The sequence below is a fragment of the Marmota flaviventris genome, chromosome 9, assembly GCF_047511675.1.
Source record: "Marmota flaviventris isolate mMarFla1 chromosome 9, mMarFla1.hap1, whole genome shotgun sequence".
Lineage (NCBI taxonomy): Eukaryota > Metazoa > Chordata > Mammalia > Rodentia > Sciuridae > Marmota > Marmota flaviventris.
The window spans coordinates 13,626,168-13,646,056 of record NC_092506.1 but is presented as its reverse complement, the minus strand read 5'-3'; the positions used below and the strand labels follow the sequence as shown (position 1 = coordinate 13,646,056).

At 36.8% G+C, this 19,889-nt stretch overlaps 1 protein-coding gene across 1 annotated transcript; it reads right to left on the bottom strand.

The window, feature by feature from the left end:
- Positions 1-8,051: 8,051 nt before the first annotated feature.
- On the bottom strand, positions 8,052-8,984 carry LOC114099822 (olfactory receptor 5B3-like). The gene has a single exon (XM_027944334.2). The coding sequence runs from the start codon at positions 8,982-8,984 to the stop codon at positions 8,052-8,054; it is 933 nt and encodes a 310-aa protein (XP_027800135.2).
- Between the last annotated feature and the right edge of the window lie 10,905 nt (positions 8,985-19,889).

Here is a 19,889-nt window from a genome sequence, read left to right as displayed (position 1 = left end):
TATATATATATATAAAATAAATTCATGTCATTTGCAACAAAATGGGTGGAACTGGAGGACATTATTCTAAGTGAAACAAGCCAGACACAGAAAGTCAGGTACTTCATGACCACTCACATGTGGGAGCTAAAAAGCATCTACTAAATCTAGAACCATGATTACTGCAGCCTGGGAAGAGAGGAGGAACAGGGGACAGAGACACAGAGGATATTTAATTCAAAAAGTGTAGTCAAATGAAAGTAATAAGCTCTAGGGACTATATTTCATAATAACCTGCTTTATGACTATGAAGAACTGAAAGGAAGGAGCTTGAAGTCTTCAAAGAAGTGCTAAGGAGATGGAAATACTCATTACCCTGATTTGATCAGTATATGCTTTATACATGTGTTGAAGTATCACACTACTCCCCACAAATATGTACAATTACTACGCGTTAATCAAAAAATTAAAATTAAAAATGGACCACCTTAAACTTCAGTAAGTAACTTAAAAATTCATAGTCTGCCTTGCATATTTAATGGGTGATTATTTTAACAAATGTTTACTCTAGATGGGTCACATTTGTGATGTAGTAGAGTAAGAATTTTAAAAATAAGTAAATAAAAAGCTGAAAAAGAGATTTAGGGAAATTGAGATGTATAAATACCACGTGCATTATTTAATTACAGCATAAATTTACACTTCAAATTTCCATAGATCTCAAAGCATAGGATTAAACAATATTGCACTAATTATCTATACAATCTATTAAATCCAAAGGATGTTTATGAATGATCTCCCAACTTTTAATTTTACTTTTATCAACTGATATGTAGAATATTCAATAAATTATCCAAGATGAATCATTGGGTTGAATATATCTTCAAATTCAGTTTTCTGTACTCTAGTAAAAGCTCGTGTTCTGTGTTGTTCATGTACTGGATACTGTTCTGCAGATAATTTACTTGCATATTTATTAATTCCTCTCAACAATATTATGAGATTGATTAGTCATCATGTTTATTTAAATTATGAGACAAAAATTAAGTAACACATTCATATTTACATAGTATTAATTAGAAAACTACGCTTTGGGCCTAGGAGAGTGATTCTTAAATTCAGTGGTCTTCACTGAATCCAAATCAAGTTGAATTTGAAGCAATTTGCTATTACTCGTCATTTCATAGTCTCAAACCCAGTGTTTGTTTTCAAGTGTGGTAACTGAGTTACAGTGGGAGCATGCACAATGGGCAGGGGCAGTTCTGAAGGCCAGAGGCAGCAACTGTTTACTGACCACCCCCCATTACTATACAGCCAGCCCTGATCTGATCCCAACTTCCCTGAACCTCATTTGTTCCACCTGAAAAATAAAAATATCAATGAGAACTACCCTCAAGGTATTGTGTTGAGATTAAATAATTTTTTTACTGGGGGAGGGTATCGGGGATTGAACTAAGAGGTACTCAAACACTGAGCCACATCCCCAGCCCTATTTTGTATTTTATTTACAGACAGGGTCTCACTGAGTTGCTTAGCCCCTCATCATTGTCAAGTCTGGCTTTGAACTCGTGATCCTTCTGCCTCAGCCTCCACAGCCACTGGAGTGGTACAGACGTGCACCATTGCGCCGGCCAAAATAGTCCTTTTTTAAACAATAAATACAATTCTGTATGTTTGGTACACCCTGATGAGAGCTTATTAGGGTGGAATCAGGGTCTGTATGTTGGTTTGATAGGCGTGGACAGCAGCATGCAGGTAACTTGGAAGTCTTGTAGCCTCCCCTTCAATTGGCCTCTTCCCCCTCAGCAGGGCCACTTCAATTTGCTATTACTATTCTTGCTCTGCCATTTCTCCATGCATGTGATTGGATGCTCTGTTGAGTCTACAAGTCTAATTTTTCCCAGAAATTCATATTTTAGCTTAGTTTGAAATAGTCTTGTTAAACCATTTTCCTCTTACAATTACCATCCATTAGTTGAATACATGTACTTAGGATTTAAAAAGCATAGTTTGTGGTTCACCCTTAGCTTACAGATATGATTTGCTGGGAAGCACCATTTGTAAAGTTATTTGATTAAGTTCTTGTGTGGGAACAGTGTGTCAATTTAGAAAAGGTATCTATCCTCTGCTGACTACTGTTCCTGAGTGTCTTTCCACACCACAGTTTATAATCTCTGTCCCCGAAAGCATTATTTTCCAATCTTAACACACATGACCACTGTGTTCTAGAACTAATGTTAAGAGCTTTTCACATGAGTGAATGTGCGTGTGAATGTATGTGATAAGTATTATTATTAACTGTTGGAATTCAAGATTTATTTTTTTTTATTTTTTTTTTTATTGGTTGTTAAAAACATTATAAAGCTCTTGACATATCATATTTCATACATTAGATTCAAGTTGGTTATGAACTCCCAATTTTACCCCAAATACAGATTGCAGAATCACATCAGTTACACACCCACGTTTTTACATATTGCCATACTAGTGACTGTTGCATTCTGCTACCTTTCCTATCCTCTACCATCCCCCCTCCCTCCCCTCCCATCTTCTCTCTCTACCCCATCCACTGTAATTCGTATCTCTCCTTGTTTATTTTCCCATTCCCCTCACAACCTCTTATATGTAATTTTGTATAACAATGAGGGTCTCCCTCCATTACCATGCAATTTCCCTTTTCTCTCCCTTTCCATCCCACCTCATCTATCTGTTTAATGTTAATCTTTTCTTCCTGCTCTTCCTCCCTGCTCTGTTCTTAGTTGCTCTCATTATATCAAAGAAGACATTTGGTATTTGTTTTTTAGGGATTGGCTAGTGGAATTCAAGATTTAAAAGGTCGGTGTTATGGTACACAATTGCACAGCTAGTATGAAAAATGTTCCAGACTGAAGACTGAGAGACAGTTTCAACTTGATCAAAATCTAGGCTCCTAGCCACTGCAATATCATCATGTTTAGATGTGCTAGTAATAAAAAAGGATGAATTATGGGGGGAGGAGTTAAATTACGGTTCAGATAGTGCTAATCCAATTACTTCCCTCTGAGGCTTAAAGAACAGTCAGTGTACACTTGTTATTTTTGTCCATTTATCTTTGATGGAAGGCTAATGGATACCAAATAAAATAAAACTAAACTTAATCAGAGCATCATTTATCTAATGTTTTGGTTCAACTTCTTGAGGAAAGCAGTGTGATATTTCGTAAATATCACTCCCCTCTCTACTAATGGAGATTTGGACATGTATATCTGTCCCTCTGCTTTTGTATGAATTAAGCTTTCCACTAAAAATACCGACTCAGCGATTTATGTGCCAATTATACCTCAATGAAGTGGTTTTTTTAAACTTTTCACCAACATGTACATGGAATACAAAAGCTTACCTCACTGCTGGAAAATAAAAAATAGTCAATCCTAAGTAGAGAGTTTGAGATCAGAAATTCCTCCATGGAATAATGCACACATGTTGTTAGAGAAGTTTCTCCCACAGATGGAGGTCTTTAAGATAAAGAAAGATGCAGGGGGAAACACCAACATAGGTCCAGGGCCCTGCATTCAAGTCTTGATCTATCATTCATTCTCACTGTGCCCAGAGAGGTGTATTGCTCCTTCTTTGGAAAATAAACATAATAAGATTACCACTCGTACATAGAAAAAAGTCTAGAAAAAGAAAATGGGGGAAGGTTTGTAAAACAACTTGCTAAGGCGTTATCATTTTAAATTAATTCAATATAATTTTTATCTTGAAGCCATGCTTGCAGACCCAGCAAATCCTTAGTCTAGAGAAGGCCTACAGGTTCTGACAACTCTTAGCATTCAGATAAATAAAGAGGCCCAGCACATAACTCTTCTCCCTTCACATGATGTCATATGGGGTCCTGCTGGGATCTCACAGGTTGATGCAAGGGAGTCAGGAGGGAATTATAGAAACATGAAGCTCTCAGGAGACATCCTACAGGAAGGCACCTACTGCTCCCCTCCCCATTTTCCCATGAAGCAATTAGACAAAGCTGGGTAGGTCGAGTATGCATACATGTTTTTTGTATTGCTTATTGTTACTTTCATATTTTATGATTATTGTATAATTTACAAACAATAATACCCCCAGTGTAATAATAATTAACTATTAGAATATCATAAATATGTGATTATATGTTAATGTGATATTAGAAATAATAATTAGAATAAAAATTCTAAGAGTTTGATCAAATGTGTATAGTGAGGTCACCACTACCACAACCAAGATATTATAGGACACTTCCCTTACCTAAGCAAAAACCCCAAGAGTCTTTTTAATGAACCTCTTCTTCCACATTCTTCTCCAGGAAACCACTCAACTTTTTCTTTTTCTTTTTCTTTTTTTTTTTTTTTTTTGTCCATATAATTTGACCTTTGGAAGAAACCTAGCCTAAGTGTTCTTGCTTTTTTCACTTAGAATGCATTTAAGATCATCAATATTATTACCTTTGTCAATAGTGGAATCTCTTACTGCAGGATAACATTTCATTTTAAGGACGTTACAGAGTGTTTATCCATTCTTCATTTGAGGTACATTATGTCAGTTCCACGGTTTGGAGATTATAAATAAAGCTTCTGCAGCTTTATGCATGTCTAAAGTTTTTAAATTGACACATAATTGTATATATGTGTGGGTTCAATGTGATAATTTGATAAATGTATACAATATATAATGAGCAAATCAAGGTAGTTAGCATTTCCATTTTTTAAAAAATACTTTTCATTTCTCTGTGTTTTTGGGAGCCTTAGAACCTCCCTTCCAATGAGCATAGGTTTTATTTCACTGGGGTAAATCAATGTGAGAACAATTGCATTTAGTTGTAGAGCAAATGCAAATTTAATTGAAAAGAAACTGCCCAAATCATTTTTCTAAAGATGCTGTATCATTTTGTTTTCACTTGCAGAGCATTGCCAATTCCTTCACATCTCCATCAGCATTTGGTATTTTAAGATTATTTTAAATTAATTTAGTTTTTATTTTTACTTCTTCTTTTGCAGAAATGTATCAAGAAATATCCTCAGCAAAAAAATTATTTTCAGAATCCTTGTTTGTCTTTATTACTAGATTTTGGGGCCTGGGATTTTCTTTTTCCAATACCAGGAACAGATCCTTTCTGTTCTCCATACAATCACCTCTAGATCATACTTACAAAGAGACCTAACACACCTTGCTCAGCTGGGCAAGTTTATTGGTTGCAAATTTGGTTTTATGCACACAGATGGCTTGTCCTCATATTCGGCTAAGTGACTTAACCCCTTCAAACATAATATTCTCATTTGCAAAAAGAAGATAATAATATAATGTAACTTTCACACAATCAAGGAGACTATAAGACGATATATATACAAAATAGAGCAGTTTTTGGCACATAGAAAGTATTTCATTAAGTTTTATTATTTTATTACTTAGTTATATAAAGTTACTATAGTATGAGTCACAAAATATTGCTCAAACATCCCATTTGCTTCTCTTTGGGCACCTATTCCACTACAGCTCAAAAGAGACATGTGCTAGTTATAGGCAATGGATTGTGGAAGAACTGGCATGTGCCATTTTGGGGAGGGCTGAAGCATAGGCACAATATTCCTATTGTCTCTGCCATAGAGAAGGAGGCTGAATGTTCCAGCAGATGCTGATGGGCATGTGGTGAAGATTTGATTAGCTATCATCTTTCAGAGACCATGAATAAATCGTCCTCCCCTTCCCAAGACAACCTGTGTGAGAGACATAGATCATATATGCGAATTAAAATACAACATACCAGGTAACTTAAACAATAGAAACTTATTTTTGCGTAGTTCTGAAGATTTGTAATTCTAAGATCAAGGAACAAGCCAAATCTGTTCCTGATGAAGTTTCTTCCTGGGCTGTTGATGACACTTTCTTGTGTTCTCCCATGGTGGAGCTCTGGTGTCTGATCCTCTTCTTGTAAGACACCAACACCACTGGATTAGAGCCCTATTCTACCCTCATTAACCTAAGTTATTTCTCTTTTACCCTGTCTTGAAATACAGATGTTGTTAATGTACGCATACTAACACATGCACAATGGTAGTTTCAACATGGGAGAAGAAAGAAAAAGAATATTTTAAGAAATGGAGCCAAATCTTTCCCATTTTTGAAAATTTATATATATATGGATATTAAAAAATAACTCTTACACAACCAATGGGTTAAAGAAGAATTATTTTTAATGAAATAGAAAATAATTCAAGATATAGGAAATGCAAACATAACATACCAAAATTTATGGCAGTCAGCAAAAGCAGTGTTCCTAGGAAAATTTGGGGCTATAATTTTTTTTTATATAAAAGTGAATAAAGAAATCAATAAAATAACTTTACACTTAAGAAACCAGAAAAAAAGAAATGCAAAGTAAATCCACAGCTAAAAGAAAGAAAATCATAAAAGTTTAGAGTAAAGGTAAGTGAAATGGAAAATAGAATAACAACAAAGAAATCAGAGGCTGGGGCTGTTGCTCAGTGGTAGAGAGCTTGCCCAGCATGTGTGAGGCACTGGGTTCGATCCTCAGCACTGTATACAACAAAAAATTAATTAAATAATTAAAAGTCCAATAACAACTAAAAAAAAAAAATTAAAGAAATCAGTAACCCAAAGCTGATTCTTTGAAAAGATCAACAAAAATGATTCCACAGATCAATCATGGTAGAAAAAAGAGAATACACAAAGTCAAAAAAAATAATAAGAAGAAGAAACAAAAATGAGGATATCACTACCAACCTTATAGAAATTTTTTAGAAGATTTTAATAAAATATAAACTAACTGTATAGAAGCAAATTGGGTAAACCCAGATTAAAAAACAGAAATTCTTAGAAATACACAAACTACAAATAATAAATCAAGAACAGTACTAAATCTGAATGGCCATTTAATAAGAGAAGAAATTGAATCATTAATAAATAATCTCTCAATAAGTGAAAGCACAGGATAAGAAGGCTCAACGGGTGAATTCTAAAAACATTTAAATGAGAATTAACATCAGTTTTTCTTAAATTCTTCCCCCCAAAAAGAATAGAAGGCACTTAAGAAACATGTCCTGAATCATTCTATGAGGTCAGCATTACCCGGATGCTGGGATGAGACAAAAACAATACAAAGAGTCATCAGGGAAATGCAAGTTAAAACTACAACAGTTAGGACCTCGCACCTTTTAGAATGCCATCCATCAAGAAGACAATAAGTGTTGGAGAGGACATGGAGAAAAGGGAACTCCTGAACACCACTGATGGGAGTTAACTTTGTACAGCCATTACAGAAAACAGTATAAGGATCCTCAAAGTTAAAAACATAACTACCATACTATGTAGCAACAGCATTATGGGGTATATATCCAAAGGACATGAAATCAGTCCATTGAAGTGAAATCCATATGTTCATGTTTATTGCTGGACTATTCACAATAACTATTCACATAACTAAGATATGAAATCAGTCTAGATCTCCATCAATGGGTGAATGGATTAAAAATGTGTTTCATATATGCAATGGAATATTATTCAGCTGTAAAGAAAATAATCCTGTCATTTACAGCAAAATAAATGGAATTGGAAGAATTTATCTCAAGTGAAATAAGCCAGATATAGAAAGACAAGAACTACATGTTTTTTCTTATATTTAAAATTTTTTTAAAAATCAGAAGTTGACCTGATGCAAGATAGTGAAAATAGTGATTTCTGGAGGAAACGAGGTGGGGAGGGAATGGATGAAGGGAGGCTGCATTTGGTCACTGCGTGCTACATGCATGTATTGAAATGTCACAAAGAATCCCATTGATGTATACAATTAATGCATGGTAATAAAAAATTTTAAATGCCATCAATAAGTTTTATGAAAAGCAGAACCCAAAATCTCTTATGTTCTCCCTGACCCATTTTTATTCAGGTATAAAATATCTGGATATGTTTTCTTTTTTACTAGACAATAAATTTTTCAAGTGATAAGTATATGGCTTTAGGAATTAAACCCAAATTGGTACTTAAAATATAAATGAAGATGATCCAAGAGACATGAGATTAGTTATATGCATCCTACAACATTAAAATCCCATTCCTAAAGATGATGTGGCCTTCTGGAAAATCTTCTGGAACGCACTTTTCACCTCCTTGTTCCTCAGGCTGTAGACCATAGGGTTCAGCATAGGGATGATTATCACATAGAAAACGGACGCCATTTTGTCTGTGTCCCTGGAATGACTGGAGGTGGGTTGGAAATACATGAAGATGACCGTCCCGTAAAATATGGAGACTGCAGTGAGGTGAGAAGCACAGGTAGACAGACCTTTAGCTGAGTGCATCTTCCAGACGGTAATAACTATAAGCAGGTAGGAAATCAGTATAACCAGAAGAGCACAGATGACATTGACACTTGAAGCCACAATCAGAACCATCTCACTAATGTGTTTATCAGAACAAGAGAGAATCATGACTGCTGGGAGGTCACAGAAGAAATGGTGGACCACATTGGACTGACAGTAGGAGTGCCCAAATGTGTTCAGAGTGTGGACGGAGGCATTCAGGAAACCACAGAGGTAGGAGCCCAGGACCAGACGCACACACACACTTTTGGTCATGATGGTGGTGTAGTGTAAGGGTTTGCACACTGCTACATAGCGGTCGTAAGCCATCAAGGCCAAGATGATATTTTCCAGAGAAGCAAAGGCTGTGAAGAAGAACATCTGCACAGCACATGCATTGTAAGAGATGGCCTTGACTTCCTCAAGGAACCCAGCCATCACTTTGGGCGTGACAGATGAAGAATAACCAAAGTCCACCAAAGAAAAGTTGCTGAGGAAAAAGTACATGAGAGTGTGGAGGCGAGTGTCCAAGAGAATCAACAGGACCATCCCCAGGTTTCCCAAAACAGTGACGAGGTAGATGAGGCTGAACAAGACAAAGAGGGGGACCTGTAGTTCTGGAGCATTGGTTAGACCCTCCAGGATGAACGCCTTCACTTCTGTGTTGTTAAGCATGGTGAGTCAAAATTCTCTGTAGTAAGGAGGAAGAAAGGAACAGTGGGTCAAGGGAAGAGGAATAGCACTAAAACACATAAATTCTGTTATTTCATCCTTTTCTTTCTTCTTCGTGGTTTGCTGATATAAAGCAAAGACTGGGACCAAAAAAAACTAAGGGACAGATAATCTATATAGATTGTTGGATCTAAAGTATCCTTGCAGATCACATGACCCAAATCACACCAGTGTGAATGAACAAACTGAGGTCCAGGAAGATGATATATTTGCCTAAAGTCACATAGTTGCAAAAAATACATCTCCCAAATCATATCACCTGAGTCTATTAAGAGTTTGCATCTTTATAGTGCACACTTACATTTCACATGGCTTAAATGTGGTTGACCTTCTCAACAAACCTACAAAAGGTTTGTGCTCATTTACATGCATATCTACTGGCAAAGCCAAGCCTTCCATTTGCTCAGACTGATTCCCAAAAACTCTATGCTTAAAAGAAGTTTCATGGGACTTAATTCAGTTCTATTCATATTTATTCATGCATCCATTAGACCAAAGAGTAGAGTAACTGAGAGGTGCATATAAAATAAGACAGAGTGTTACAGCAGCTTTGTGAGAGACAGGTGCCATCATCAAGCAATTTTGCAGAGATCTGGTGGTCCTGGTATGGCTTAGCCTCTGCAAAGAGATGCACGTGAAATTAAATAGTAGCTCCACCCCACTCCCTATCTAGGAGACATGGTCCCTGACTTCTTTAATACTGGTTTTCTCTTTTTTAAAAAATATTTATTTTTTAATTTTAGGTGGACACAATACCTTTATTTTTTTAAGGTGGTGCTGAGGATGGAACCCAGTGCCTCACACATGCTAGGCAAGTGCTCTACCTCTGAGCCACAACCCAGCCCCACTGTTTTCTCTATTTATAAGACAAAAACAATAAAAACGAGGCCTCTCAAAGGGATTGCTGTAACAGTTAAATTAGATAATACATTTAACAAAAGAGTGCAACATGAGTATCCAGCACAGTCCTGATGAGTATTTCCTGTGAAGTGAGGCTTGGGCTGGGAGGATGGTCTCCGTCTTAGCCTGGGAAAGCTGAGTGCTTACTCTGGAGCTTCCAACTTGTGGTTGAACTTGAAGTCTGGAAGGCTCACTCTTGAATTTGCTTTTCCTCATTTGCTGAGTGTACTGTCCTTTCTGTGCCCTCCAGTGTTTCTTCCTCTCTAACAACCATTTGTGGGAGAATACCAGGGCATTCAGCCTATCTTTTGCTTAAATTTACTTCCAATTCACAGATAAAGTTTGAATTTCTTTATCTAAAACCCATTCTCACCCATATTATTCTCATCCATCAGCTGAATCATGGAGTTGAGCATGGAAAATTCACAGGATCATGGGTTCCATGTTTATAGATTTTAAATTTGATTTTGGAGACTTTAGTATGACATCTATTCTCTGGTAACAACTTCTCTCTTCAGCCTTCTGGCTACTTTGCAAAATGTATTTGGCATCGCTCTCCGCCACAGGCATTTGTGTTTACAGATTTCTAACATACAAGATAATATAACCTAAAACACTTCATCGCATATGCTATGGTCTATGAACACTAATAAGAGAATTGTAGATTCAAATATAAATTTCACTTAGTTGTTACAACAACAAAGGTAACGCTCCTATCGATATTTACAGATAAGAAAGCTCAGAGTTTTAAAAGTTAACTTATTTACTAAAACCATCTGTTGAATATGAAATGGATTCAGAGTTCCCCTGCAGGGATGAATGATTTTACAAGATGTACTCTGAACAGCTTCTCGACCGACTTTTCTAGATGTAATGATAAAAAAAAAAAAAAACAGGTGAGATTATGCAATAAGACCTTTGAAATGGAGTATACGTCTCTAAATAATTTCACAAGGTCCTTTCTGGAGTGGAAAGAAGTTTCAGTTCAAGCTGTTCTTCTTTGCTTCCTCCACAATGACAAAGGAAGAGAGTACACAGGATGAAATCACCGCCTACGCAGTCGCAGCATCATCTGCCTTACGATCTCTCCCATCTTCAGGGATGTCTCCTCCTGGTTCATAAGCATCCCTGAACTTCCTACTTGGAGAAATATTTTGCTATTGGGACTCTAGCCTGTTCCCCCCCCCAAAAAAGAAAAAAAATGCTCATGACATCCTTTCCTAGGCTCATGTAAATCATAATATCAAGTTCCTTATTGCTTTTACATATAATTCTCACCAAAAAAAATAAAAGTATGGAAAAATAAAAGCTTACTTTGCTCCTTAAATAAAAGTGCTGGAACTCCTACACTTTCTGGAATCTGAACCTCTGCCAGGGAAGAGTGTATACAATTCCTTTAGAAAAAGCTCTTTCTTTTAGGGGACTGGTCAAAAAAAGCACTCTTGTAATTGTCACTTACTTTATTCCAACCTCGGTTTCTTTATTTGTGATATCATCAGTGTAGCTGGGCAGGTCGCAGAAATGTGTCTGTAAAATAGCAAATAAAAGAAAACGGATAAAACAACTCCGTGGTGGGTTACAATTTTAACCACACGCAATATAATTTTTACCTTGGGATGTTTTCCCCTGTAATGATTGTAGACTCACAGAAAATCCTGCTTGGAGAAGGCCACCCTGTGTACTAAGGATAATTCCCATTCAGAAGAGGGAGTAAGTGACCACAGTGGCTCTGCTCCTAGTTCTACTAAAAAGATGTCAAAAGGAAGGATGGTGTTGGGAGTTTAGAGGCCAATGTATGGGACCCAAGAGATATATGAAGATCTCCGGGGAACAGGTCCCTTGTGAAAGCATCCCCAGACATTACTCCACTTATTTAAAGAAGCCCAATTAAACTGCCTGTGGCACCCAGCTTGACCTATTGAGTGAGCACACAAATGTATCTGTGGGTTTGTTTTGGTTTAATTGGGGCATAATTTGTGTACAGTAAAAATTCTGTATTTGAGGGTACAGTTCTGAGTGTGGACAAATGTGTGTATATGATCATGTCCCCACTACCACATTCAAAATAAAGAACAGTCCCATCAGTCTAAAAAATTTCTTTATTCTTTCATAATCCAACCATCCTGTCACCATTAGCTCCTAGAATCTACTGGTTTTGTCCAAATAGATCTTTCCTTTGCAAGAGAGAGAGAGAGAGAGAAATCAGATAAATAGAATATACAATGGAATACACCCTCTTGAGTCTAGCTTCTTTCCCCTAGTAAAATGTATAAGTGAGTATCTATTTGTTTCATTTATAGGTGGTTTGTTCCTTTTCCTCGTCGAGTAGAATTATATAGATCTAGGCAGATTTTTATTGCTAGCTTTTATTAATTATAATTAACACTACACAGAAAAATTAATACAATCAACAAATATATGAAGAAATATTCAACATCTCTGAAAATTAGAGAAATACAAATCAAAAATACTCTTAAGATTTCATCTCACACCATCAGAATGGCAGCTATCAAGAATACAAACAACAATAAGTGTTGGTGAGGATATGGGGGAAAAGGCACACTCATATATTGCTGGTGGAACTGCAAATTGGTGCAACCACTATAGGAAGCCATAAGGAGATTCCTCAGAAAACTTGGAATAGAACTACCATTTGACCAGCTATCCCATTTCTTGTTTATACCCAAAGGACTTACAATCAGCATACTACAGTGATGTAGCCACATCAATGTTTATAGTGGCTCCATTCACAATAGCTAAATTATGAAACCAAACTAGATGTCTTTCAACACATAAATGGATAAAGAAAATGTGGCATATACACACAATGGAATATTAGTCAGCCTTAAAGAAGGGTGAAATGATAGCATTTGCAAATAAATGGATGGAGCTGGAAAATAGCATTCTTAGTAAAATAATCAATCCTCCAAAACCAAAGGCCAAATGTTTTCTCTGATGTGTGGATTATGATCCAAAATGGGAAGGGGGGGCTAGGGAAGAATGGAGGAACTTTGGATTGAGCAGAGGGGAATGGGGGGAGGGAAGGGGTTAGGGTTGAGAAGGAGGGTGTAATGAGACAAACATTATTACCCTATGTACATGTCTGATTGCAGGACTGGTGTGACTCTACAGAGTGTACAGCCAGAGGAATAAGAAGTTGTGGTGCATTTGTGTATACAATGTGCCAAAATGCATTCTGCTGTCATGTATAAATAATTAGAACAAATGAAAAAAAAAGAAAACAAAAAATTAAATCTGCTATGAATATACAGGTTTGCATATGAACACTGGTTTACACTTTACTAAAGTAAGTACACTGAAGTGGGGTTGTGGGCTGACATGGTAAGTTTATGTTTAACATTACAAAACATTGCAAATACTATTTTTAAAGAGGTACCATTTTACATTCCACTGATAATGCATGATAATTTTAATTCTTTTATATCTTTACTAACCTTTAGCCCTACCTGCTAGAGTAGAGAAAGTATATTCCTGACAGAATTAAGATTCTGGGTGAAATATATTCAGGCTTCAAGGAATTTGTGCTGCTTAAGGAACTTCCATTGATATTAGAGGAAAATTAGGAAAGGTTAAATCACAGATGCCTAAGGCATGGTACTCTGGGGAAAGTGGAAGAGGACAAAATTTTATATCTGTGGAGTGATATAGGCAAGTTGGTATTGCAAAGCTCTGAAATATCCAAGAAATTGTATCAGCATATCACAGGGATATCTGCATCCCATGTTTATTCCCAATAAGTAAGTTATGGGATTAACCTTGATGCTCATCAATGGATAAATGAATTTTAAAGAGCTTCTATATATGCACGTGGAATACTATTCAGCCATAAAAAGAATGACACCCTATTGTTTTGTGCAAAATAGATGAAACTGGAGCTCATCATGTTAAATGAAATAAGTCTGAAATAGAAAGACAAATTCTTCATGTTTTATATGGATTCTATATGGATGTTTAAAAAGTCAACCAGAGCAGAGCACAATGGCTCATGCCTATAATCCTAACAGCTCAGGAGACTGAGACAGGAGAATCACAAGTTCAAAGTCAGTCTCAGCAAGGGTGAGGCGCTAAGCAACTCAGTGAGACCCTCTCTCTAATAAAATACAAAATAAATGCCCCTGAGTTCAATCCCTGGTACCCACTCCCAAAGAAAACAGTCAACCAGAATATATAATAGTGATTACCAGAGGTTGAAACAGGAGTAGGAAGGATAGAATAATGAACTAGGTATATCATATTTCACAATTTGATTCAAGTGGGTTATGAGCTCCCATTTTTACCCCATATACAGATTGCAGAATCACATCAGTTACACATCCATTGATTTACATATTGCCATACTAGTGTCTGTTGTATTCTGCTGCCTTTCCTATCCTCTACTATCACCCCTCCCCTCCCCTCCCCTCCCCTCTTCTCTCTCTGCCCCCTCTACTGACATTCGTTTGTCCCCCTTGTATTATTTTTCCCCTTCCCCTCACTTCCTCTTGTATGTACTTTTGTATAACTCTGAGGGTCTCCTTCCGCTATGTAATGTTTTGAACAGCCAACAATAAAAAATTTAAAAAAAAAAAAAGGTGAGTTTCCAATTGGAATTTATAAATACTATTTGTACATTTAATATTATTTCAAAGTAAATAAAAATAAGAAGTTTTAAAAATATAACCTAACACATGTTAGTTTTGAATGAGAAAACACAATTTAATCAAAATGTATCATTGTATGAAATATTGTTTTAAAATATTTTATTACTATCACTATGAAAAGTACATTCTTTTAAAAGTATTATTTAAATTTACAACTACAAACAAAATATCACACACTATTAGAATGAATAAAATAAAAACTAAAACACTTAAAAAAAAAAATGAACTAGGGTACTTGGCAGTAGAAAAAGTTAAGTAATGAAGTGTTGGGGATACTGCATGTCTTCTCTAAACTGCTCATGGAAAAATATATAAAGAGATAAATATTTAAAGATGGAATTTATAATGAAAAGGGAATTAGAATGTAGACATTTTGGAAAGTCTCTGACTATTCATGTAAAGAATTTTAAAAGCATGCTTAGGAAGAAATCAAGAGTGTAGCCCAGAGACGATTTGACAGGGAGATTAGTATTGCCAGGAGGAAGTCAGATGCCATTCAGCAAGGTAATGGGACCTTGATCCTGAAAACATTTTTAAACTCATGGAGGCCCCCAGTGTCCCAGACCCATACAGCCAAGAGTGCAAATGTAGCCTGGGAGAGTCATGGGCATCGAAAACCACTCCTGGACAGCTGCTGTGTGGGCTAGACCCAGCAAAGTAATGAGGCCTTGGGGGCTCCAATAGGACTCCAGGGAATGGGAGAAATGGGCTCTTTAGGGTCTTGGGAACCCAACCCCCATCCCAGTGTGTCCAGATGGTGGGACTTAGGACACGTAGGATCAATGGGAGACTTGAGATTTAATGTTTGTGTTGTTGAATTTTGTTCTGACTTGGAATCTGCTATTCCTGTTGTCATGACTATTTTTCACCTTTGGAGTGGGAATGTCTATCCTACAGCTGTCCCATCACTGTAGTTTCAAAGAACATAACTTGTTTAACTTCACAGGACCACAGCTGAAGGGGGAATTTGCCCCATAATAAATTGTGCCTTGAGTCTTACCCATATCTGATTTCGATGAGACTCTCGACTTTAGATTTTCAAGTTGCTGCTGGAATGAGTAAGACTACTTAGGGACATTGAAATGGAATGAATATATTTTATATGTGAAAAGGACATGAATGTGGGGGTGGTTATGAATGAGTACTGTGATGTTAATGTGTCCCCTTCCAGAACTCAGATGTCGCCAATGTGATAGTATCAAGAGTAGGACCTTGAAGATACAATTACATCAGGAGCGTTCCTCTATCGTGGATGAAATTAAGACCCTTATAAAGAGGGTCCACACAGCATTTGTCAACTTTGCCCTTCACCTTCCATAATGTGAATACAGTGTTCCTCCTCTCCAGAAGACATAGTCCTTGCCAAACAGCCGAACTCACTGGTGTCTTGAACTTGGACTTCACAGCCTCTGCATCTGTGAGAAAATAAAATTTTGTTCTTCATAAATTACTTAGTCTCAGACATACTGTTATAATCCACAAATGGATTAAGAAAGTGCTCAATTAAGCAGTCATTTTAACTGTACTGTTTTTAATATACCAATTATTTAGAACAGAGGTTCTCAAACAGAAGTGGATTTGTCCTTCTCGGCACCATTTAGTAATATCTGCATCTGCAGAAGTTTTTTTTGTTACACATTAAAAAGGCTGGACTGCTGGCATCCAGTCAGCACTAAGAACACTTCATAGAAGAAGAAATACAATCAATCAACAAATATATGAAAAAATGTTCCACATCTCTAGCAATTAGAGAAAAACAAATCAAAACTACTCTAAGATTTCATCTCACTCCAGTCAGAATGGCAATTAAAAAGAATTCAAGCAATAATAAGTGTTGGTGAGGATGTGGGAGAAAAAAGTGCACTCATACATTGGTGGTGGGACTGAAAATTGGTGCAACCACTATGGAAAGCAGTATGGAGATTCCTCAGAAAACCTGGAATGGAACCACCATTTGACCCAGCTATCCACTCCTTGGTTTATACCCCAAAGACTTACAATCAGCATACTACAGTGATGCAGCCACATCAATATTTATAGCAGCTCAATTCACAATAGCTAAATTATGGAACTAAACTAGATGCCCTTCAAAAGATGAACGGATAAGGAAAATGTGGCCTATATACACAATGGAATATTACTCAGCCTTAAAGAAGAATGAAATTATGGCTTTTGCCAGTAAATGGATGGAGCTGGACAATATCATGCTAAGCAAAATAAGCCAATCCCAAAAAACCAAAGGTGAAATGTTTTCTCTGATATATGGATGCTGAGGGAGGGAGTGTGCTAGAGAAGAATGAAGTGACTTAAAATTAGACAAAGGGGAATGGGAAAGATGGTAGAATGAGATGGGCACTGTTACCCTATATTCATGTATGATTGCACAACCGGTGTGACTCTGCATCATGTACAGCCTGTTGAATGAGAAGTTGGTCTTCGTTTGTGTACAATATGTCAAAATGTATTCTGCTGTCATGTATAACAAATAGAATAATTTTTTTTTAAAAAAAGAGCAAACTACATGATTCATAATAAATGGGTAAATCCTAGGAACATGCAATCTTTGAAGCCTGAATCATGAAGAAATATAAAATCTGAACTAACCCATAAGGATAAAAGAGATTGAATCAATAGATTTTTAGAAAATCTATCCAAAATCTAAGGATCAATTCTTTCACTGTTTAATTCTTCTGAACTTTTAAAGGAGAAATAATCTCAATACTTCTTAAACATCTTCAAAAAAAGAGAGAAAAATGAGTTACAGTAGATGGGGTAGAGAGAGAAGATAGGAGGGGAGGGGAGGGGAGGAGGATAGGAAGGGGATAGGAAAGGCAGCAGAATACAACAGACACTAGTACAGCATTATGTATAAACGTGGATGTGTAACCAATGTGATCCTGCAATCTATACATGTGGTAAAAATGGGAGTTCATAACCCACTTGAATCAAATGTATGAAATATGATATGTCAAGAGCTTTGTAATGTTTTGAGCAACCAATAAAAAAAATTGAAGAAGAGATAATGCTTCCAAACTCTTTTTATGAAACTGACATTACCTTGTTATCAAAACCAGAAAAGGATACTACAGGAAAAAAACATTACAAACTAGTATACCTGATGAAGACAGGCACAAAAATCTTCCACACAATGCTAACAAACTGAGTTCAAAAGCACATGGTAAGGATCATGCACCATAACCTAGTGGGAATTTTCCCCTGAGATGCAAGGATAGCTCAACATTCATAATGGAATGAAAAATATATTGTCATTTCCATAGATTCTGGGGGGAAAAGCATTTAACTTAATTCAATAATTTTATGAACAAAACTCTCAACAAATTAGGCTTAAAAACACAACAAAAACCATTTGTGACAACTCACAGCTAACATCCTACTCAATGATGAAAGTTAAAAGTTTTTACTCTTGGTTCAAAAATGAGATGAGGATGTCTATGCTTTTCACTTCTTTTCAATATGGTACTGGAAACAATATGGTATTCAGAGCAATTCAGCAGCAGAAAGATATAAAAGGCATCCGAGTGAGAAATAAGGAAATGGCATTTTCCCTGTTTGCAGATAACATAATCATTTTAAAGACCCAATTAAAAATGTTAGGATTAATAAATAAATTAAATGAAGCTGTAGGATACAAAATCAATGTACAAAAAGCAATAATAGCTCTCTACATTAGAAACAAACCACATAAAGAATAAATCCAGAAAATAATCCCTTCTACAATAGCTACAAAAATATTTAGGCATAAATTGAACTCGGGAGGTGAAAGATCTATACACTGAAAACTATAAAACCATAAAACATTGATGACAAAATTGAGGAGGACACAAGTAAATTGGAATTTTTGAATACTGAGTATTTAAACATGAATTAGAGCAGTTCATATTGTTGAAACACCCATGCTACCCAAAGGAATCTACTGATTGAATGCAATCCCTATCACAATTCTAATGACATTTTTACAAACACAGAAAAAAACAAATCTACAATTTGATTGAAACCTCAAACTACCCTGAATAGCCAAAGCAATCTTGGATAAAAGAATAAAGCAAAAACTGTTTACAAAAGTAAAATCCAACAGCAATGGATTTAAGGTGACACCTGAAAAATGAAGCTAAGCTGGTAACATCAAGGGCCACAAAAAAGCGCTTTCCAGGCAGGAGAATAGCAAGAGAAGAAGTCTTCTGGGTAGAAGAAATTGAGGGGCTCACTGAACTGATGAAGGCCATGGGTACTGGAGCACAAAAGCAAGGGGTGGGGCTGGGGTATCGCTCAGTGGTAGAGTGCTTGTCCACCATTCTTGAGACCCAGGTCCAATCCTTAATACTGAAAAAGAAAAACACAAAAGAGGCAAAAAGACGAGTTTGCTGGAGGTTATGGTAGAGATGCAGGTGATGGGACAGTTGCTGGGACTAGGTTCATAGCACTGAAAATGAAGAACGAGGACACACTAATGACAGTTGAGTACATGCAGGCACAATATAAAGAATATGCTTGTTAGCACAAAAGGACCAGGCCGGATGCAAACTTCACGGATCAGCACAGCTTTTGTTCAGGAACCGAGTGACGCTTCTGAAAGACCTACTTTCCTGGTGGAAAATGAGCCACTGGAGAAAGGGGGAGTTTAGGCTTGTATAGGTCACACTGAGAGGTGTCTCCATTAATGAGCATGTCAGTTTGGGCTATCTTTACTGAGCCAGATGGAGGGTGTAAGGTCAGTGGGTGTGGGGGTCAGTGGTCAGTATCTGGGATTAATCTTTACTAGGCCAGATGGATGATGTAAGGTGGGGCAGTGGTCAGCAGAGGGGAAAGAATTTGTTTAGGGTGGGATCAATGCTTTGGCCTCTTCACAGAAGCTGCCATTTCAGACTTGATGGATATCTCCTTCCCAGAGCCTGTCTTGTCCCTGGGAAATAATGTATTAGGAAAGGATTCATGTATTGCTTTCTCCCTCTTTCCTTCTCCCTGGGCCACATATTTTGGGGTTTGTCATTTTCCATATCTAACAATGCTGATGGACAGAATGCAGTAAGTATGGAAAAGGAAGCACTCAAGAATAATTCAGTATCATTGGGTTGGTGTTGCTGCCATTCACTGAGTCATTTACAGTAATGACTCAGGAGAAAAAGGCTAAGAGGACACACAATGAGAGTTCTTTTGAACTGGTGTATTTGAGATGCCTTTGAAATAGCAAAGTGGTGATATCAAAGGAGACATCACTAAGAGTCTGGCCCATGCTGGGTAAGGTGGCATGCACGTGTAGTGCCAACTA